A 23,658-nucleotide genomic window follows, 5' to 3' on the forward strand; every position below is an offset into this window, starting at 1 on the left:
ATCATTCAGTACTTTTGCATCTAAATACATATGTGTGTCCTCAGCACTGTTATATTGTGTTGAATAATACATAAATAACTAGGAGAGCTTTTTAATAATTGAGTTTTTTCCTAGTATTTTAAATTTGTTGCAAGAAATCTCTTTTGTCATCTTCTTCTCTTCCTCCTCCTCTTCCGCCTTGTTTGTCAGTCTCTTTCACTGTCTTTTATCATGCTGTCTTTCAACCGCTACCTCTAACACTTCTGTCTGAATAAAGTGCTGTTACTCAGATCAGTGTTTGAAGAGGGCCTTGTGCTTAGCTGGCTGGTAATCTATCGTTTGAGCCATGGTTACTTTGGATATGGAGTTTCACAGACCTCTCTTCTTTGGCTGGCTTTGAATTATGACCATTTGGATTTCTTCCTGAGTAAGTTAGGAATATATGTGTGACTTACCAGCACCTTGTTTTGTTTTGTTAACATTTGTTTCATTGCATTAAAAAAAAATCAGTTACAAGATAAAGTTACTGCTTCTTGCATTGTGGCTTTGAGTTGAGCACCCATTATTTTTAAGCCCTCATTTATTTTTGAAATAATGGCTAGTAGTGCATCTAAGTTCAAAGGCATAATTTGGCTCCCCTCCCTCAACAGGAAGTCGTTCCCATCTCAACATGCCACGCTCGCGGCCTTTGCTGCTGTGTACGTTTCGGTAAGTAACTGATTCTTCAACATTAAATCATGTCCTACAAAAAAAAAATCAGAGAAATGACACCCTGTCAGATGACTAATTAGATTACAAACTTTCATGTGGCATTTTTTAAGGGGGGACATTGAAAGCAAAAATCAGAAAAAAAAATTGGAGCTGGGCACGATACTTCATGCCTGTAATCCTAGCTACTCAGTAGGCTGAGATCTGAGGATCAAGGTTCAAAGCCAGCCTGGGCACTAAAGACCATGAGACTCTTATTTCCTTTAACCACTAGAAAACTGGAAGTGGTGCTATGGCTCAAAGGGCGAGGGTAGTAGCCTTTAACTGAGGAGTTCAGGGACAGTGCCGAGGCCCAGAATTCAAGCCCCATGACTGACAAAAAAAAAAAAAAATGGAAAGTGAAGCCATTTTACTATATAATCCATATTCACTTGCCCTTGTATCCTTCCCTTGTAATGTTATACTTTGTGGAAGGGTACTACCAAATACAAAAATGTTGAGAGAATGAGACTGAGTATACAAAGAGAGTATTTACTTAACACTGGTAAATTCTAGGTCAGTGTAGATTTGGCAAATGTTGTACCATGGAAAGTCACTGTGTCTGATGATGGTAATAGCCCCTGGAGTCTTCTGTGACCAAAATAGATTGAAATTTTGTCACACACACACACAAACACACACACACACACACACACACGCACGCGCGCGAGCACACACACACACACACACACACACACGAAGCTTAAAGGTATCTGGTTGAATCTTTGGCTTCAATCTCTCTCAAATGTCCACGCAATGCAATAAGAAAACTGATCCTTGGATGAAGGGTGTCATACGTCTTCACGTTCACTGGTGGACAACAGGGCTGCAGCAGGGAGATGAGGTGACCAAAGCTGAGGCTGGAGTGTCAGGGAGGCTTGAGTTTGCATTTTTACTTCATTAGACTTTTCTAGGCAAATGGATTTCTAGCGTACTTAGCCCCCTTCTTTCCTTTGAAAGATGTACTTCAATTCCACGTTAACTGATTCGTCAAAGCTTCTGAAACCTCTCCTGGTGTTCACGTTCATCATCTGTGGCATCATCTGTGGGCTGACACGAATCACTCAATACAAGAACCACCCAGTGGATGTCTACTGTGGCTTTTTAATAGGAGGCGGGATTGCCCTGTATTTGGTGAGCCATTTGTCACTATTGTCTGATGAACTACAGCTTTAACAAATGGAAAAGCATGTATAAGTCGTGCAGGATAATTGGTGCAACTTGCTTACAATATATTTTACACTAAAATGATAACCAAAAGTTAATAGCTGGAGCTGTGCTTGGGGGCACCTGCCTATAATCCTAGCTCTCAGGAAGCTAAGACAGGAAATCCCAAGTTTGAGAATAGCCTACACTACATAGAAACACACTCTCGTAAACAATAATAATAATAATAATAATAATAATAATAATAATGTAGCCACAGAGGGGCCAGCCAACCATTTCATTTTTTGTTTGTGCTCAATCTACTCAAATTGGACATGTGGTTCTAAGCCTGTGCTGCTCAAAGTTAAGCATTGCCTAAAAAGTAAAAATCTATGCTATGCCATAGCTTCAACATGAAAAGCAGACAGTGACGTCCTCCTGTTGAGATGGAGAACACACAGGCCCCCCTGCTTGATCTGATCTCTAACCCAAGTATCCCACAAAGCTGAAACCCCTGCAAACACTAGACAATCTGCAAATGTAGAAAGAGTAGTCTTTCTGAATTGGAAATTAGGCCCTTTCCAATTCTAAAACAAACAAAACCGGATAGATGGCATATAAAATCCAAAATGAAGTAAAACTGGCTACTCTTTAGTGGCATAGCACTAATGAATCCAAATTTTCCAGCTGAAGTTCCACATTTTAATCAGGAAAGGGTGTGGTGCTTCTGTCTGAGGACTGGTGTCTAGATATGATCTCTGGACACTGGTGGCTCCTGCCTATAATCTTTTCTACTCAGGAGGTGGAGATATGAAGATTGAGATTCAAAGCCAGACTAGACAGACAAACTTGAGACACTCTTATCTCCAACTAAGCAGAAAAAAAGACTTAGGTGGAGGTGTAGCCCAAGTGGTAGAATGTCAATATTGAGCAAAAAAAGTGAAAGACGAGTGCAAGGTCCAGAGCTCAAATCCCAGTACCAACAACCATCTCTCCCTCCTCTGTGTGTGTGTGTGTGTGTGTGTGTGTGTGTGTGTGTGTGTGTGTGTGTGTGAGAGAGAGAGAGAGAGAGAGAGAGAGAGAGAGAGAGAGAGAGAGAGAGAGAGAGGTGACGTTTTATGAATGATCCACTGCTGTATATCTTCTTTTCTGTCATAAGGGGTGATTGCAAATGGGAGATAAAATAAATCACTTCAGCTACTTCAAGTGTCACTCAACAAGAAGTTCTTTAACCCAAAAAAGTGGATTACTTCCAAAGGGGGTTGGGTTGGGGTGGTGGTGGGGGGGATGAATAAATGTCCTGCCTATTCGCATTCTTCGGCCCTACCTTCTGGAAATAAACATAAGGTTGGGTAGGGGGTGGGTAGAAAGCAGCCCCTGGGGTGCAGAAAGAAAAGCAGCTTGGCTCCTCTGCCATGACCTCCTTCCCCACCCCTCCACCCCCATTTGGTCACCTGCCCTCCAGAGACTGATGGTGGCTCTGCTCCCTTCCACGCAGGGCCTGTATGCTGTAGGGAACTTCCTCCCCAGCGAAGAGAGCGTGCTTCAGCACCGGGAAGCCCTGCGATCCCTGTCGGACCTCCACCAGGACTCGAGCCGGGGGTTGGCGGCCAAAGGCGGCGGCGACGGCCTGGCGCACACGGAGGGTATCCTCAACCGCAACCACCACCGCGATGCCGCCGGCTCCCTGAGCAACCTGAAGCGCGCCAACGCAGATGTGCAGATCATCACCCCGCGCAGCCCCTTGGGGAAGGAGAACATGGTGACGTTCAGCAACACCCTGCCCCGCGCCAACACCCCGTCGGTGGAGGACCCGGTGAGGCGCAACGCCAGCATCCACGCGTCCATGGACTCGGCGCGCTCCAAGCAGCTGCTCACGCAGTGGAAGAGCAAGAACGAGAGCCGGAAGATGTCCTTGCAGGTGATGGACTCGGAGCCCGGCGGCCAGTCCCCGCCCCGGGCCATGGAGATGAGATCCAGCTCGGAGCCCGCCAGGGTGGGCGTCAACGGAGACCACCACGGCGCCCCCGGCCAGAACCAGTACCTGAAGATCCAGCCGGGCACCGTGCCCGGGTGTAACAACAGCCTGGCCGGGGGAGGCCCGCGCGTGTCCATCCAGTCCCGCCCGGGCTCGTCCCAGCTGGTGCACATCCCCGAGGAGACCCACGAGAACATCGCCGCCGCGTCCCCCAAGAGCAGCAGCTCGGCCCGGGCCAAGTGGCTGAAGGCAGCCGAGAAGACCGTGGCCTGCAACCGGAGCAACAGCCAGCCGCGCATCATGCAGGTGATCGCCATGTCGAAGCAGCAGGGCGTGCTGCAGAGCAGCCCCAAGAACTCCGACGGCAGCGGCGGCACTGTCTCCTGCACCGGCTCCATCCGCTACAAGACCCTCACCGACCACGAGCCGGGCGGGGGCGGCGGAGGCGGCGGGGGCGGCATCGTGAGGGTGGAGGCGCACCCCGAGAACAACCGGCCGGTCATCCAGATCCCCTCCACCACCGAGGGCGAGGGCAGCGGCTCCTGGAAGTGGAAAGCCCCGGAGAAGGCCAGCCTGCGCCAGGCCTACGAGCTCAACGATCTCAACCGGGACTCGGAGAGCTGCGAGTCGCTCAAGGACAGCTTCGGCTCCGGGGATCGCAAGCGCAGCAACATCGACGCCAATGGCGAGCCGCAGCCCGGGCCGCCGCCGCCCCAGCACCACCACCACCACCACCACCACGCCGCCCTCGCCACCATCCGCGTCACGCCCGTGGAGGGCAGCGAGCTGGGCTCCGAGACGCTCTCCATCTCCTCCTCGCGCGACTCCACGCTGCGCCGGAAAGGCAACATCATCCTCATCCCGGAGAGGAGCACCAGTCCCGAAAACACCCGGAACATCTTCTACAAAGGGACCTCCCCGACCCGGGCCTACAAGGACTGACTGAGCGGCGGCCATTCGACCCTGGGGGTAGGGGAAAGGGGGGCAGCCCTCCCCCCGCCCCAGCCGCCACCACCCCAAAACCATGACCACGCGCAGCGCAGATTCTTCATCTGGGCCTCTGCCATCCAGAGAGGTTCCTGGAAGCCTTCTTGCCAATGTCAGCCCCCCGGGGGGCCTCTTGTCACTCTTGACTTCACACACACACACACACACACACACACCTTGTACATTTTATTATTTTATTTCATTTTTACATCCAGGAGAGGAGAAAAGCACAAGGCCAAGAACCTAACCGTGTTGAGACTGTGCAGGGATGTTTCTTGAAGATTGGTCATCAGATTCAGGATTCAGGAGGTTCTACCAAAGAGGGCACTTACTTAACAACAACAACAACAAAAATTAAAAAGAACAAAGAAAAAGGTATCCTTCTAGGTATACTATTTCACTTCCTGAGTGTGCCAACTTTGGGGTTGTTTGGGTTGTTTTTGATTTTTTTTTTCTCTCTAATCTTTATTTTTCCTTTACAATTTGCTGTGGGAATCCAGAACGCGAGGCGTTTTCTACAGCAGAGGCCATGCAGTATTATCTATTATTTTCTTTTCTTCTACTACTTCTTCTTCAGAATCTGCACCCAAAACTCAGTATCGTGGTGCTGATGATTCATTATTATAGTACATATACCATGTAAACTCTCAAAACTTACTTAGCTGTGAAATAGTGGTGTACTACTTCCTTGTCAAAGAAATGCTACTTTATTCCGAAAGATGTTGGCTAGTTTGTGTTAGTTGAATAGGACACCTGCACCCTTCTTGCAGGGGTTCTCAGTTAAAACTATGACCAGTTTTCGTACATTTCAGCATTGATCAAAAATTGTGTAGGGATATTTCCCTTAGAAAAAGGAATATAACTTAGTGTTTGGCTGCATCATATTTTTTTTCCCTTTTGGCTGCAAATTCTTTATTTAAGTACAGTACGGCTAGTGCAGAATCTTGTTTTAGTGGAGTTAATTCATATAATTTATATATCTTGTTTCAGAGCAACTTTGGTATTGTTGTGATGCTATATTTTTGCCTTTGATAGCTTTTCATTCGTTGATTTTTTGACATTTATCGATATGTTTTATTTATTTTTTAAAAAAACAGCAAAAATAACATTCCTTGAGCAAAATAAACAAAATATACTGCTGTGACAAGAAATCTGAGCCAAAATTTGACATACTGGGTAATATTGCCAGAAATGTTGGTCAAGTCTATTCTTAGCTCCAATCAACTGGCTTATATAACTTTCTTAAAAGATAACTCAAAACTTGTATTTTCCCCCAGACTATTGACTTTTTTCAATATCCTAAAGAACCAGAGATACAGTAGTTAGATTTTTGCCATATTCTCTAAAAGAGTTATTCCTAACTGCACACCAACAGAAAAAAAAAGCAAATTGATAAGCAAAAATATCTCACAGTACAAATTAAGAATGTATACCATTAAAATATCTAAACAAGCATATCTTTAGTGCAAGCAACCATTTTTTTTGCTATCTCAACTTAAGCTTTGAGCCTAAATCAAAGGAAATCAATACTATCAAGAGATCAAAGCAAAATATTTGGAAATGTGTTTTGTCCAAGACACATATTTAAAGGATGAGGCAATACTTGGTTCTTGGAATTCAGTAGTCAACCTTTTCTACACCATTTCTTAAGAATCCTAATGTACGCTGATGATTGGCAAGAGGCTCAAAAGAAACAACTGCTGGTTGATTTGGTCTTCGTTCAGTTTCCAGTGAGAGCAAGAGTAGTTTAGAGAGAAATAATATCACATCATGATCAGTTTCTATACAGAAAGGGCAGAGCTTTCTTGGGAAGCCAGTGTCCTAAGACATTAGGAATCTTGTTGAAACCAGCAGAACTGATAACTCTGGCAATAACATACAGACTCAACCACCATCCCTTCTGGCAATTTCCTTCTTGGAGAGGGCAGTGGGAGTAAATCGTTGCCTTCCCCCACTTTTTACCATCACCACCACCATGATTCTCCTACTGGCTTTTGCCAGTGACTCGAGGGAAAGGTGGGCTGGTTTTCATTCTCTGAAGAAAAACTAAGCTTCAGCATTTCAGGTGCAGTCTGATATTTCCTACACTTTCCTATTTCTTAACAGAAGATTTTAAAGTACTTCTCTAGTCACTGAAGTGGGTTTCTTTTTCTTTACATAATATCGAGAGGTTCTTTTTTCTACTCAAAGTGCCAAAGGCTACTGTTTTTAATGACTTCACAAATTCTACCACATTGCTAGGGTAATGTAATCATAGACACTAGAACTCAGACCTCTGCATGTGTATTTGATAACACATCTTTTTTGTAAAAAGAAAATTACAAAAATATTTGTTTACATTCCACTGGTACCTTAATTTAAAATAAGTCAGACTAACAGGTGGTTATCCTAATTAGTGTTCTATTTATCTTCTTTGCTAATGAGAGCACTTCTTCCTTTGTTAGGCTGTGCTTTATTGACAAACCCAAGTATTGGATAAAGAGAGCTCATTATCTTTTTAAAGTAAATAATATTATGAATATAATATATATAAAGTATTGTGTTTAATAAAATGTTATGCAATGTTTTTTCCAAACCTATAAAGTTTGTAAAGTGCTATAAATGTATTTTGTTTAAGTACAGATCAAAGCTATTGTGTGAGCATATTGTGCTAACATCATAGAAATAAAGATTAGATTTCTTCATCAAAAGAGGGTTATTGTGCTCTTTAGATTAGAACTAGTATACATGAATAATAACAGCTATAGGAAAACAACTGAGAGAATAGTACAGCTTGAAGCTGACATAGAGCTCAGTAACGGAATATGGACTATCGTAGGTGAGCTCTGGTTATATGTAATCTTCAGTGACTATACCACCTAATCACAAGAAAATATCAAAAGATGAGCCACTTGAAATAGAAATTAGAGGAGGGGAGAGAAGGAGGAAGAACAAGAGAGGAGGAAAGGAAGAGGAAGGGGAAGGAAGGGAAGAGAAGTCAAAGAAGAAACCTATGACACACAGAACTTAGAGTCTCCAGAGAGTTATGCCGAATACAGCCAATTCCAAACATTTATATACAAATAGTTCAGAAATCATCAGCCCATATTTGGAGGGAAAGTTTTCAGGCTTCAAACACGTGACTTCCAAGGTTGGTCTGTCACAATTTTGTTACAAGAATAGGGATCAGTCAGGCACTAGTGGCTCACATCTGTAATCTTAGCTGCTCAGGAGACTGAGAGCTGAGGATTGTTGTTTGAAGCCAACCTGAGCAACAAAAGTTTGTGCTACTCTCATCTCCAAAAATCCAGGAGAGGAGCTATTCCTCAAATAGTGGAGCGCTAACCTTGGATATAAAGCTCAGAGAGAGAGAGCATAAAAGCCAGGAACATCACCTAGGCTCTGAGTTCAAACCCAGAACCAGTACTGAAAGTTTCAAAAAAAAAATAAAGGAATGAGGATGAGAGAGGGCAAATTAAATATAAACAGCTTTGCTTCCATAATAACTTAGATGTAGTATCCAATACTCACAACACACTGAAATTGTCTGAACTGCATTATTTTGCTGCCAGAGAAGCAAGGAAGGGAAGCTTCTAACTGCAAGGTCTTGGAACCAACTAAGTTTTGTGTCTTCTCTAACCAAGTGGGTTTTTCCATTTCCTTTGATCCTTCAGGGTTAAACCTCAATCTTCTTATTTTATAATTGAAAATAACTGAGAAATCATTATTCCTTTCCGGAATAGCCATGACAATGACCGGTCTCACCCATGAGAAAGTTAGAACACAAAAGGAGTTACTTACACATCAGTACAACTAGAAGGTGTCAGTAGGTCACTGGGGGCAGAAAACATAAGCCTACTGTTCACATAACTCTTATAATTATCCTATCTCTCTATCATGTAGGTCAAGCACCCAACCAACATGAGTATTGATGAATGAATTTACTCACTGAATGAATGTTTAAGTCTTCCAACTTCAGAGTCAGCTTACTTTGCAAAAAGAACTAATTCAAACTCTCCCTTTTCCAAACATTCATAGATCTTTGTTTTACAAAATCAATGTGGCAACTTACCTACACAATTTGCATTATTAAGCGAATTAACTGATTCAAGGAAGGAGGCATTTAGTATTTTTGCACACTAAATTATAATAAGGCCATTATACGCAAAATACTCAATAAATATAAAAGTACAGTACAGTATCTTAATATAGTACGAATGAGAATAGTATCTTAATGCAAGTAAATCATAGAATTCAGTGCATAAAGAAAAATATAAGAGAATTTGCAGTAGGGAGAAATGATTGTTTATTTGTGCCCTCAAGTTCCAGTGTTCAAAAATCTACTCCATGACTTTGAAAACAGATTGTTGTATGTCTTAAAAGTGTTTATATAGTGCAAGCCAAATTTTCTGGAACAAGCTGTCTTTGAACAGTAGCAACAGTTAATTGTTCCAATCTTTCTACCTCCTCTGTCCACTCTGGAGAGGAGGCAAGTACCAATAAAGAGTAACTTCCTCATCTGTGTTTGCAAAAAAAAATCACAAAGCTCAAAAACCCTCTTCATACTCAAACATTCAAGATTATTCTTCAAGCTGAGAAACAGGTAAGAGTTCAAGATTTTTAGTGACTTCTTTGTAGTTAGTACATGTTGGCCACTCATTTCTCCCAATCTTCTACTTGTAAAACATTATATATATTTAGAATTACAGAGTAAGGAAACAGTCTGTAAGTTGACCCAATTCACTTGTCTGTACCACAGAGATAATAATTTAGAGTAGTTTTCAGAACTAAATCAATAGTTATAGAGCAGGCACATAATTAAACATTGTGTGCTTACTGGTGCAATGTATCCTAAGTTCATTCTCATCTTAACATGATTTTTTAAAAATTGTCTTTTTGACTGATGGTGTTATTTAAATATCTACCATTATTTCAAATTTAATGTTTAAAAATGATATATGAATTTCCTGATTTCTATGCCAGCATTTGTTTTTGCTGTTTCCAAAAACAATATACTTTCCCACCACAGCAGCTGAAGAAAAGTTCAAAATTATCCTTCATCCATTCCTTTCTCTCACCATTTGTTCCTAGTCAAAAGTCCTATCATTTCAACCTTTAGAATATGTCTCAACTAGGATACTTTTTCTCTCTCATCTCTCTTACCATGGTCTTTATGTAAGCTCTTGCGTATTAGCCAGGCCTGGGCTCCCATTTCTCTTCACCACAGAATTCCTATGGCAGTTACATGAACTTCTGAAAGGCACAAATCAAACCAGATATCCTCATTAAGTTCTCCATGTGGCTTAGAGAACTTCTAGTTCTTATTTTTTTAAGTATTAATGTATCAGCTATACATAGCCAGTTCCCTTCACTGGAAGACAGAAGATTTCCTATGACGTAGTCACAAGATGGGGAACAATAATCATGCCTCCTGGCTTCTGGGAACCCAGCAAACCTGATGCTTCCATGTAGCAATAAGGGCTAGTTGAATCTTATGCTGAAACTCATCTTTCTTCTTCCAAGCCTTCACCAATGTTCCTGGTAATATCATCTGTGGGGCTGGCATGGGCTGCTGCATGAAGCAGCCAGAAAAGGATGAGGCAAGTCCCCTTGGTGTGTTGAGGCCTGTCTTTTTCCTCTATAGATGTAGCTCCCTCACCACCACCTACCAACACATGCACACACTGCTGGAATTCCACATCTTCTGAGAGCCTCACCTTCTATTCCAGTGCAGGTGAGGCTGTGCTGCTGCAGAACTTCCTCTGTCAGCTCTTTCCATGGATCCCCAAAGCAGCCTTACTGGCCCCCAACTCCACTGTCTTCTGCTTCTCCTCTGGATGTATTTGATCGCTTCTGCTGACTACATGCCATAGCAGGGGCAAGACTCGTGGGACAACTTTCCTGGTCCTCTCTCTTTACCTGCTTGGATTAGCATTTCAAGTCCTGCCCTGGAAGCTTTAAGAATATGAATAATGTATCACGTTAAGAACTCATAGAGGGATAGGATAGAAAAAGGACAAATATTTGGTGTGATAGGGTTTAAGATAGAATTGGTTGGTAACTATGAATTTGAGTCTGACATGAGGTCCTTTGTGTTGTTGCTAGCAAATACAGAATCAAGGCAGTGTCATTAAAATACATGAATATGATTGATACCTCCACAAGTGTTGGTGGGAATTTTCTCTTTAAAAAAAACTACTCCATAAATGTCCCTTTACTTCAATGTCTGCAGCTAATTAATCAGGGGCAAATGGCTATTGATACTAGATGGATAGACACAGGATGAAGGCAAGAATTAGCTATATCTAATCCTATTTCTAGAAGAGAGAAAAAACAATGATTACAGTACAAAACCAACTTAGTAGAACAAGTCTTGGGCTTTTCCAGGTAATTAATCTTCAAAGATGAACTCCTAAATCCATTAGGCTTTAAGTAAGTAAACTCTAGGGAAACACCCATGTGAATATCCTTCCATTCTTACATAAAATGACATTAAGAACAGATGTCAAGGGTACAGGGTCAAACAGATGCATCCATCAGTCAGGGTACCAGCAGAACATGGATGACTTGAAGAGATTTTGGATGAAAGGACTATACAAAACTATTGAACTGAGTAAAGAGAATCAACAAAAGTTATCAAAGCACAGAGAAACTACCAACCACAGCAGATCACAAATATTCCTACCCTAAAGAGAAGATGGATTTGTGACTTGCTAGATGAAGGTGGCATGAACTCAGCAACTCTGTAGAGCCTGCCATCACTGAGGGCTACTTTGCTTTTCTGCCCTCTCCCTGATTGTGTGTGATGGTATTTACTCCTGCAAGGCTGCCTGTTCAGAATTGAATTCTGTGCTCCAAGTCTCTTCTGAATTTTTGAAGCCTTAACTCTTTGTTCTTTAGACTATGATGATATTTGGAGATAGTCTTTAGAGAGAGAATAAAGTCATTGTGAGTTCAAATGAATCCAAAATTCAATGTACCTGGGTATTCATTCAATGTACACTTGGACAGAGATATTGTACATAATGAAGACAATGTGAAAAAAAGAGAGAGAGAAGATTGCCTCTTTGGGTAGTTGGTTATGAAAGTAAAGCAACTCAAGTAAAAATTTTTCTATGTTGGGAGTTTTGCATTCTGTACTCTTACCTATCAATTGTAACCAAGCCCAGAAATCAGCTTGTCCAGATAGGAGCAGGAGGCTGAAGAGTGTTAAGGGAAATGTCCCTTAGAAACAGAATTGAGCTTAGTGCATCTGAAATATCTTAGCATCTGGAAGAATGATTGCTAGATATTTGACAGATGCTAGAACATTTGGGGATGGGGGAGAAATCATCAACTGAAACTTGAAAGAAAAATTAAGCCGAAAATAAGAAGCATCAATTTAAAACTTTCTTTTCTTTCTTACAATTCAACTTATTTATTCCTACATTGGTTTCCTAGTATTTTCATCAAACTTTTCCCAGGTTTTCCATGGGCAGGTGTTAATTTTTGTACCGCTTGAAAGAGTCTGTTCAAATTACAGAAGAACCATACTTTTTTCATATTTATTTTATTTTATTTTTATTTTCATATATTTTTATTGTAATTAATAGAAGGGTTACATGATATTTGCCAGAGAGATGGTGCATTAATTCCCATACACTGATACCCTTTCACATGTCTTGGTCCCCATTTCCCTCCCTCCCACCCCCACCCTTGTTTTCCCCCCTTCCCTATCCAATTTCAAATAACCAAATACAAATATATCCGATATGTCAGGTAACAAAGTGAGATACTGTAACAATATGAGATAACCAAGGGACAGCAAAAGAGATGAGAGATAACATAGTACCTTAAGAACAACAATCATTCATTATATGGCTTATATTTCTATACTTTTATCCTAGAGAGATACAAAGAACTGTTGATACTCTCATGGAAGTGCTTCCTGTTAAAAAGTTTAGATGGTGGAAGAGTCTGGATTCTATTCACAAGTATGTTCTGAAGGATCAGATTTAGCAGGCTCCCTTGGGGGATTCTGCAGAGCTTGAGCAGAGCAGGAGGGAGGACAGCTGGAGGAGGAAGAGCCTCATGCAGAACGGCGTGCAATCCTCTGAAAGCTCTTCTATGTTAAATGTTTTTTAGAATCCAACTTTACAAATGAGCCTGTGGCTTCTGTGTGTAAGGTCTTCTCATCACTACTTTGAACATTACAGGAAAGAGAAAGTTTCCTTCCTTCAATTTTATCAAGTTGGCTGTTTATCACCACAGAACAAAGAGAGATAGGTCTCTTCTAATTGATGTTGAGATGGGCAGTCATGGAAACTCCCTCAGCTCTAGATGCACACACACCAATAGTAGCATCAAAGACGGACGCAATGGCCCCTCCACGAATGAATTCAGGTGCTCCTTGCAGGTAAGGACCTCCTTGAAAAAGGCAAACAACCTTTTTTTCATCGTTACAGAACATCACATATTCATAGCTCATGCCATCCTCAAAGCTCCTGGTGAAGAGTTGGGCCTTTGACATATGTTCTTCTTTGATATGCCTTGGGTCTAGAAAACTGGTTTGGAAGTCTTTAAACTTTTCAGTAAGATTTTTCCTATATCAAGGCAAACGTTTCCAGGATCCATCTTCACATTTCTTCATGAGCTGGTCAAAAAGGAATTGTAGGTCCTTGCTCCATTAGTCCTTAGGACTGACCTTCTCAGAAGAAAATGACTTCCACAGCTCTCCCCGGCCAAGAGTGCGCTGCGCAGGAGCATGGCGCAGCTTCTCAGCATGGCTCGGGACGCCAACACAGACCTCCTAAAGCGGTCCTAAAACTTTCAAACAAAACAATGAAGTCACAGATATGTACATTCTTAACTTGCCTCATGAATGGCAGTTATGTAATGATATAAAGCGCATCAGCCCCAACCCACAGGTTGAACTTACAGCCATGCAATAGTATGGCCACTGAGGGCTTTGATGAACCGAGTCTTAGGGAAGCCGTTGGAACAAGAGCCTGATGGGTGTGGGTTTATAAACAAATAGGACAGGAATTGGAGATGACACATGTAAGCAATTATTTCAAGAAGTTTTTGCAAATATTTGGCCCAATTTTCACTAATGGTGAGATTTTATTGATGCAAATTGGAACTAATGCTTAAGTATTTATGATATTAAGTATATAGGTAGAAGCTATGTAAATGTATGTTTGCATGTTCTTCAAAAGTTGATCTAGTTGAGACATTCATTTTCTTCCCTTCCTCCAGCTCTAAACTTTTGAATGTCTCAACTTTCACAATTAAAGTATAAGATATACAAGGAGCTGCAGGGTGTGTATAATCGTAACTACTGAGAGGCTGAGATTTAGGTGATGACACTTAGAGGTCAACCAGGACAGAAAAGTTTGCTAGATTTCATCTTCAAAATAACCAGCAAAGAGCTGGGTTAGGCATAAGCCAAGTGGAGAGTATTAGCCTGAGTTATTGGGGTTGTTTTGCTTTGTTTTAGTAAAGGATGAAGAATCTCTATACTAAGTGGAAAGAAAAATATAAACCTATACTTTTCTTTCTAGCTTAATTGTTCTTATAAAAGCCTAACGTACTAACCAAGTTTCTCCACTTGTTGAGTCTAAAATACTAAATAATATTGTCAAGAGCAAATGTGGTGTCTTGCAATTTACTTTCCTGCTGAGCAAACTGAACTGGCAAGGTATCACACATGTCAGGCAAGCTCTCACTTCAAATGGATGCTGAGTGTACATAAGCATGTATAGTCTTGGGGGATCTTCCATTATTCAAATTAACTACCATGTCAGTGCTTTTTTTAAACTTATTTTTCTTTAAATATCCATAAAAGAAATCCCTGTGACAAGACTAGCTAGTAATAAGCAGGCCATCTTGTAACTCCCCGAACTAATGAGAAAGAAGCCTCAGGGCCTAATGGATAGAAAGCCCTAACCCCAACGAGGTGCTTGTGGCTCATGCATGAAATCCTAGCTACTCAGGAGGTAAATATCTGAGTACCTTGGTTCAAAACCACCCAGGGTAGAAAAATTCATAAGATTCTTATCACTAATAAGAAAAAGCTGGAAGTGCTGCTATGGCTCAAGTGGAAGAGCACTGGCCTTAAACAAAGGAAGCTCACTGACAGGTCCTGAGTTCAAGCTCCAGGACCAGCAACATACACAAATAAAGTCCTTACCCCATGTATTAATGGAAAAAAGTCATTATACTGGGATCTGAAACCAAGAAAGATGTTTGAATGACATAATTCTCACAACTTTTCATGTTCTCTGAGCTATGTTTCCTCCTTCTTCTCTGAAGGAAACACTTTCATACAAGGCCCAGAAAAGTCCTTTTCAAGGGTCTGTGGGATATTGCTGTTACCCTCAGTTTAAGCAGGTAGATATATTATACTATGCTTCAGAATTCATGATTATGGGCCTTATCCCAAAATTCTATTACATGAAAGCAGGACTCTACAATTCTTGAAATAAAGTCAGTGTCTTTATCCTAAAAAATTAGCTTCTCTGTCTAAAACTTCCATCTCTTTCTAGAGGCCACTTGCCTTCAGTCCAGTTTCTTTTTTTCATATATTTTATTGCAATTAATAGAAGGGTTACATTATATTCACCAGAAAGAAGGTGCATTACTTCACAAACATTGATACCTTTCTCATGTCTTGGTCCCCATTTCCCTCCCCCCGCCCCCGCCCTTCATCTTGTTTTCCCCCCTTCCCTATCCTATTTCAAATAACCAAATAAGCATATATATCAGATAACAAGGTAAAATACTGTAACCATATGAGATATCCAAGAGACAACAGAAGAGAGAGAGATAACATAGTACATTAAGGACAACAATCACTCATTACATGGCTTTTGTTTCTATATCCTGGAGGTTCTTTCATTTAGCATCATACTATATGGCCTTATGTATCTAGGTTTTGTTCTATTGTAAATCTCTGCTAGGAGAGCCCAAGATTACTACTGATAATGACAGATGAGGGAAACCATTGAGCCTATGTTCTTTGAGTCTGGCTTACTTCACTTAATATGGTTTTTTCTAAGTCTTTCCATTTCCTAACAAATGGGGTGATGTTGTTCTTTCTGACAGCAGCATAGAATTCCATTGTGTTTAAATACCACATCTTGTTGATCCACTCATCAACTGAGGGGGATCTGGGTTGTTTCCATATCTTTGCTATGGTAAATAGTGCTGCAATGAACATTGTTGTGCTAGTGGCTTTAGTATGGCCTTTTTTCTGGACGGTTGGGTAAATGCCAAGTAGTGGAATTGCTGGGTCATAGGGGAGCTCTATGTTTAGTCTTTTGAGGAACCGTCATACTGCTTTCCATAGTGGTTGAATGAGCTTGCACTCCCATCAACAATGTAGTAACGATCCCTCCTGGCTACATCCCCACCAGCATCTGTTGTTATTAGATTTCTTGATCCTGGCCATTCTAGCTGGAGTGAGGTGGAATCTTAGAGTTGTTTTCATTTGCATTTCTTTTATGACCAGAGATGTTGAGCATTTCTTCATGTGTCTATAGGCCATTTTTGTTTCTTCTTCAGAGAAGACTCTCTTTAAGTCTTTGGCCCATCTTTTAATGGGATGGTTGTTTCTTTGGAGATTAGTTTTGGAGTGATTCAATTTTTTGAGCTGTTGATATATTTTAGATATGAGGCCTTTGTCCATTGTATGGTTAGTGAAGATCTTCTCCCAATCTGTAGGCTTTCTACTTAGTTTTCTAGCTATGTCCTTTGCCATACAGAAGCTCTGCAGTTTAATGCAGTCCCACTTATCCAGAGTTTCTTTGATTTGTTGTGTTCCTCTGGCCAGTTTCTGAGTCACAAAATCTTGGTTAAATATGGATTGAATCTTCAGGAACTTTGTGTTCCTACTTTTCTTCATCCTATCCTACCTTAGACATCCTTAAAAAAAAATCCTACTGTGATTTTTGTCTATTTGTTTGTTTGTTTGCCAGTCCTGGGCTTGAGCTCAGGGCCTGAGCACTGCCTTTGGACTTTCTCAAGGCTAGAGCTCTACCACTTGAGCTCTACCACTTGAAACCACTAAGCACCACTTCTGGCTTTTTTCTATGTATGTGGTACTGAGGAATCGAACCCAGGTCTTCATGCATATTAGGCAAGCACTCTACCACTAGGCCAAACTCCTGGCCTACTGTGATTTTTTTTATCAGTCATGGCACTTGAATTTGGGGGCTGGGTACTCTCCCTGAGCTCTTTTGCTCAAGGCTAGCACTCTACCACTTTGAGCCACAGAAACCACTTCCAGTTTTCTCGTGGTGAATTGGAGATGAGTCTCGCAGACTTTCCTGCCCAGGCTGGCTTCAATCTGAGGAGATCTCAGTCTCCTGAGTAGATAGGATTACAGGCATGAGTCACCAGTTCCAGGCTTCTATTGTGATTTTAAACCATTTTGTGAGCACTTATAATATATGAGAAGAAAAAAAAGAAGATTTGAACTCTCAAGTAATCAATTGCTCTAATTAAATACTCAAACTTGATTTGAATTTCACAAATTTGTGACTTTGTGAAAGTTGGTACAGATATGTTTATAACTGATTTTTAAAATCAGGGTATAGCTGGGTGCCAGTGGCTCATGCCTGTAATCTTAACTACTTAGGAAGCTGAGATCTGAGGATCAGGATTCAAAGCTAGCCCAGGAAGGAAAGTCCTTGAGATTCTTCTCTCCAATTAATCACCAGAAAACCAGAAATGGAGCAGTGTTTCAAAGTGGTAGAGTGCTAGTCTTTACCAGAAAAAAAGCTCAAAGACAGTATCCAGGCCCTGAGTTCAAGAACCAGAACTGAACAAAAAAAATCAGTGCATGATTCTATTATGAAGCATGAAGTAGGAGGCTAGGAATGTAATCAGAAGGTTTCAATTCAAGTCCTTAGTACAATTGCCTCTTCAATTCCTCTCATTTTCTTGACAAAGAACCTAGACCCTCTCCAAATCCCCCCCTCCTCTCTTTCCTCACAGGTCATGGGATAAGTGATCATGAATGAAGCACTGGGTAACCATGAAAATAACCCAGAGTAAGCCTTTCCTTCCTTCCTTTGACTTGCCACAGTAAGAGAAACCTATGAAAAATAAAAAGTAAGGATAGTCCCAGAAAGTTTTTGAAAATTAGATGTATGTATAGTTCTTTGAAAGTTGTAAATGATTAACAAAGAGCACACATATAGATGAATAAATAAACTTTGGGTTTGCTGAAAACTCATCCTTTAACTATTTCATTATAAATAGAGATCTAAACTCAATGAGCTGAGATTTATTCAAGTAATGATCTCCATAAATGATTCAATTATTTTCATAGATAGGTGAAACATGTTAAATGTCCAAGTTTTTCAATCTGTAATTTGCCAGATCATGGTGCTATTATATATGTTTTATAAATAGAATGATAGGTTTGGTACTGACAACTAAAAGGTCAAATGTAATGAATAAACAAGTAGATAGTCATAAAAATAGTAATAAATCTGTGGCCTAAAAACCCAATAAACACATTTGTATATGCTAAAAAAAAATAGAGAGACAGGCACTGGTGGCTCATGCCTGTAATCTTAGCTGTTTAGGAGGCTGAGATGTGCAGATGGTGGTATAAGCCAGCCCAGAAAAAGAAAGTCTGTGCAACTATTATGTCCATTTAATGATCACAAAGCCTGAAGTGGAGCTACAGATTAAGGTGCAGGCACTAGCCTTTAGTGAAAGTAGCCAAGAGAGAGCACAAGGCCATGAGTTCAAGTTCCAATATTGGCACACACGCACGCATGTGCACACACGTGCACGCACACACACACACATACACACACACACACACACAAATAAGGAAAAATAGCATTTAGAACATGCTTTTAAGAAATATAAAACTCAACCTAAAGCAATATGGTTTCTTTAAAATAATCACAGTCATGGTGCAAACACTTAGCTAAAAACATGGGGTAGACTTTGTTCTGCACCCAAGAAGTCTTGCTTTCCTGCCCCCTGACCTGAGCTATTACTGTCCACTTTCTTGTGGATCTGCCAGCTCTAAATGATTTTGTAATTCATTTCTAATTTTGTTAATAGCAGCAAGCACACTAGAACATACACTCTGTCCTTTCCTTTTATAGATCGCAATTCTCCCCATTATCTCGTGGTTCTGGTATCGTTTCACTGGTCCACTTCATGTATGCCTTGACAGATCTGGGCATCACCATTGGCATGTCAGAGAGAATGCATTTAGGCTTTTGGAACTTGGCAGGTAGGTGACATGGAGATTTATGCATGTGTGTGCATACCTTCAAGAGAAGATGTAGGTCTTGCATGTTGATACAGGTTGCTAAGCATTGGCTGTATAAATATTTCATGTTTCTTCCTGGCTATTGCTTCTGTAACCTGTTCCTTTGGTGATAAAAGGAGACCAAATTCAAAAGAGGCCAGTTTCCATAGGAACAAATGTAGTAATGGAAAAAAAAACTGTGAGGCTAGAGCAAACTACTCCAGGTATACTGATCTAATAGCTCCCGCGTGAAAAACACATTGACTTAATTAAATTGTATTTTCAATGCTCTTCTTCAATAGCTTTCCATAGGTAGTATTTATAATATTTGCATGGTGTGATAAAAAAAAGCCTACCTGGCCTTTGGGAAAAAATACTTTAAATCAGAAAATTAATCACATTTTTAAGTTGGCTTGCTATAAAAATACTGGTGTTTTCATAATTACTAACTCTGTGGTCTACCTAACTGTAAGATATGCTAGTTACTTCACAGACAGCCTAAAGGATTAAAAAGAAATCACAATGTAATGAGTAACCTAAAATTTTTGTAAATTTATAAGATGAATTATTATTAGATAACAATTCAAAAAAGTAATGTTCTTTGCCAGTCATGGGTCTTGAACTCAGGGCCTAAACACTGTCTTTGTGCTTTCTCAAGGCCAGCACTCTACCACTTGAGCAACAACACCACATCTGGCTTTTTCGGTGCATGCGGTATGGAGGAAATGAATCCAAAGCTTCATGCATGATTGGAAAGCACTCTGTCACTAGGCCGTGCTCCTGACTCCTAATTTAGCTTTTGAAGAGACATTTGAGTGTTAAAATGTAACAACAGATAACTTCTGGGAACCTCAAAATTGTCTTTGATTTCTCCTTGCCACAAAACTCTTCATCTTGCCAGTCTGATGCCTCTAGCCTGTAATCCTAGCTACATAAAAGGCTGAGTTCTCTGAAATCATGCTTCAAAGTCAGCCTGGGCAGAAAAATCCCTCTGAATTTTATCTCCAATTAGCCACCAAAAAGCCAAAATTAGAAGTGTGGTTCAAGTGGTAGAATGCCAGCCCTGAAACACAAAAACTCAAGTACAGTTCCCAGGCTTTGAGTTCAGGCCCCAGTATTGGCATGTGCACACGCACACACACACATAAAAACACATCCACCCACAAATGCACAAAAGTATAAAAACTTTCAGGGTACTATGTATAAGAGCCAAAATGAAAAGGACCTAGTTGTTCTGCAACAGAACAAATAAAAATAAACTCTAACAGTCACTCAATCATATGCCATATAGCAAATATGATAAACTACAAATGCAAAGAAAGGGATATCACAAGGAATGTGAATCAAAGGAGGCACAATTATGAAATAGTATATACAGAATGCTTTCATTCATACACATGCCAACATTTCAACAACAACCACACCAATCCACGGTAGGAGAATTGAGGACGTGCTTGACCTGTGAAGGATGGGTGGCAAATGCCAGAGACTCCACAGTAACTTGTGATCATGCTGGACTGTTTGATTCATGTGCTATTCAATGGGGTCACCTAGTAAAGACTCACTGGGCTTTCTGTATAGAATTCATTCACATTTTATGTGCCTGTTATGTTTCTAGCCAAACTCCAAATGAAAAAAATCAAAGAAATATTAGTCTAATTTTCCTCATGATATTATATCTATTTTTTCTCACAGAAGAATTTTTCTCATCAAGATTTTCTCCTGACTGACATGGCAGCTACTTTTTCTTCTCATTGCACCCTATCTTTTCATATGCTGAACTGTATTCTGTACAGGAGGGTGCTCAATTTCTCCAACTCAAGTACAAGATCAGTATTTCGTTTCAAGGCTTGCGAGCTGGTCAGTCACTTGCTATACAATCGCCCTGAGGTGAGGTCAGCCTTTCTTGAATAATGGAGTGTGATGTGCAGCTTCTTGAGGATGCCAAGAGTTGCCTGAGATGATTCCTCTGGGAAATGGTATGCTTTGCTTTCTACAGCCAAACAGGTCCACATGAAGTCATAACTCTGCTGTTTTGACCACTGGAGATAACTGGTCCAATAGAATATGTATTTCTCATGCTCTAGTGATTTCCTGTTCCCTTTGACAGACATATAGGAAAGCAATTTCTGGGTTTGACACATGAACTTTTGAAGAACTTTTAATTAAATAAGAATATAACCATGAACATTGGAATTACTTTGAACTCCCCAGGAAATGCTAAACTTCTTGTGTTGTTTTCTCATATTGACTTATGGCAGCTTAAATGATCATTTCCATTCAACTGTACTAATTATTAAAGGATTAAAGGATTTTTCCCTATTTGACCTTCTTTTCATATTCTACTTTATATTACTGAATACTGAGAAAAGTTTACTTGTAAAACCACTCATGAAGACTGGGCACAGTAGCTCCTGCCTGTTATACTAGCCCAAGGGAGGTAGAGATAAGAGAGGTTTTTGCCCAGCTTGGACAAAAAAAAATTTGAGAGTCCATCTCAAGCAATGAAATCTGAGCATTGTGGTGCACATCTGCCATCAGTGCTAAAGAAGAAAATATTACTGAGAGGATTACAGTTCAGGCTGGCCAGAATATAAATTGGAGACTATCCAGAAAGAAGTAATGCAGAAAGACCTGAGCTCATGTCGTGAAATACCTGCCTTTCGAGTGCAAGTCCCTGAGCTCAGTTCCCATTATTACACACCTACCAATAAGGAAAATGTTTCACCCTTCATAAATTAAAGCTTATTTCTTAAAGGGTAAAAAACTAAATTTGATATCCATCAGAAGAATCTGTAAGTCTTGGTCTCATAAGTGAGTTTGAATCACGCATTCAAGAATGGCTCTATTAGTGTGCCCACTATGACAGGTAAAAACAACCATATAATTAATCACCAAGGAATTCTATCACTTTGACATTCTCTTCTTCAGTGAATTCAACATCAGGCTCATGCAGCGGTGTACTTGCAGAGGAGGTGGGTTTAAGATACCTAGCAAATCAAAATGTTTTAGTCAGTGCATTTAAAGTAGTTCTAACACTAGAAATCTGGAGAGAAAAGGAAATGGTTCCTTACCTTAACACATGGACTTCTCAACATATATACTTACCCAGGTTTTAAATTTTTATGTGATTCTTATTATCTTTAAGTGATGGCACGAAGAAGTTTCCATTCAACATGTCGGGTGTGTGAGTACAATGCATCTTGATCAATGGTATCCCCTCTATCCTTTACCCCAGCACCCTAAAAATAGAAAACATGCCTGCCTTCATTAGTTTCCCAAATAAGTCATAATTGTTAATTATTTTAATAGTTATATCCTTATAAAAAATTCCACTTTGCATATTTTTACAATTATAAGAGATTTCGTGTTCTACTGCATTCTATTTATAATATATCTTTACTTACATGTTCGTGGTTTCTGAATTGATTGCTATCTTAGTTCCCATGGAAACTGCCTGTTACCTATCTATAAATAGATATGTTATAATAGCAGGCTTATGAAAGTTCACTTTTTAAGTGCCCTCCTGCAAGAAGGAGAATTGCTAGAAAAATAACATCTGAATCGAAGTTTAAGGGAGCAGATTCCTCTATATATCTGTCAGGATGTAAAAATAGAAGAGAAAAATTGAAAACTCAGGTAGGTGTGAGCTGCAAGCATATGGTGAAAAGTAAGGAATAGCAAAGCATTTAAATACAAGATGTACAGTAAGGATGAACTTTAAGTATAGCCTCCATTGAAAAATCCATGAGGGCTTTCTAAGTAGCACTTCTTTCTACATACAAACTACAAAGACTGCATTCCTTAATTAGCTTCTTTATTTGTCATGGGGCTTGAGCTCGGAACTGGGCACTGTCCCTGAGCTCTTCAGCTCAAGGCTATCACTCTATTACTTGAGCCATAGCACCATTTCCATTAATTAGCTTCTTACAGCACTCCTCAACCTGTGTGTGTGTGTGTGTGTGTGTGTGTTATAGAATTCACAGCATGCCCCAATATTCCCCTAATCATTTCATTTTCTTTGTGTTGTGATTTCTTTGGCTAAGCAATATTTTTTATTTGTTTTTATTATAAAGGTGATGAACAGAGGGTTTATAGTTACGTGAGTCGGGCAATGAGTGACACTGTACTAAAAGCAGTGTTTTAATTGGTAAAAAGTCAACTATATTAATTGGTAAAAGTCAACTGTGTGCATTGTTCCTTTGTAACTTCTGAGTCCATCTCACTTGGGAAGGATTTCTTACTAGAATTGTAAGGAAATGAAAAGAGTTGAGAAAAATTACGTAAAGTAAGCCAGGCCCAGAGATACATGGGATTCATGTTTTTCCTTATATGTGGAAGCTAGACCGAGCTTCTAAACTCGTAAGTAAGTATGTCGGGTAAGTATGCAAGTGCATTGACTAAAATACAGTAGATCTCAAATAATGTAATCCTTCTAAAGCCAGAATCAAAGTTCATCAACAGGTGGGTTGGGGCCAAAGAGAAAGGCATACAGGAATAAAGAGGAGAAGAAGGAGAAAATGCAGACAAGAATCCAGTGTATAGCCTACAAATTTAAGAAGGAAGAAAGGGATGGGTAGGG

At 40.3% G+C, this 23,658-nt stretch overlaps 1 protein-coding gene and 1 pseudogene across 1 annotated transcript in view; one reads left to right on the forward strand and one right to left on the reverse strand.

Annotated features, from left to right (window-relative positions):
* Positions 1-4,875, forward strand: part of Plppr4 (phospholipid phosphatase related 4) — a 41,641-nt gene extending 36,766 nt beyond the window's left edge. The window contains exons 5-7 of the mRNA XM_090334254.1: positions 630-687; positions 1,687-1,860; positions 3,371-4,875. Coding sequence (XP_090190380.1) covers positions 630-687; positions 1,687-1,860; positions 3,371-4,792 — 1,654 coding nt within the window. The 3' untranslated portion in view covers positions 4,793-4,875. The remainder of the gene's footprint in view (positions 1-629; positions 688-1,686; positions 1,861-3,370) is intronic.
* Positions 4,876-12,920: 8,045 nt separating this feature from the next.
* Positions 12,921-13,579, reverse strand: LOC150061374 (acyl-coenzyme A thioesterase THEM4 pseudogene; annotated as a pseudogene).
* Between the last annotated feature and the right edge of the window lie 10,079 nt (positions 13,580-23,658).

The sequence above is a fragment of the Megascapheus bottae genome, chromosome 6, assembly GCF_031878675.1.
Source record: "Megascapheus bottae isolate mThoBot1 chromosome 6, mThoBot2.hap1, whole genome shotgun sequence".
Classification (NCBI taxonomy): domain Eukaryota; kingdom Metazoa; phylum Chordata; class Mammalia; order Rodentia; family Geomyidae; genus Megascapheus; species Megascapheus bottae.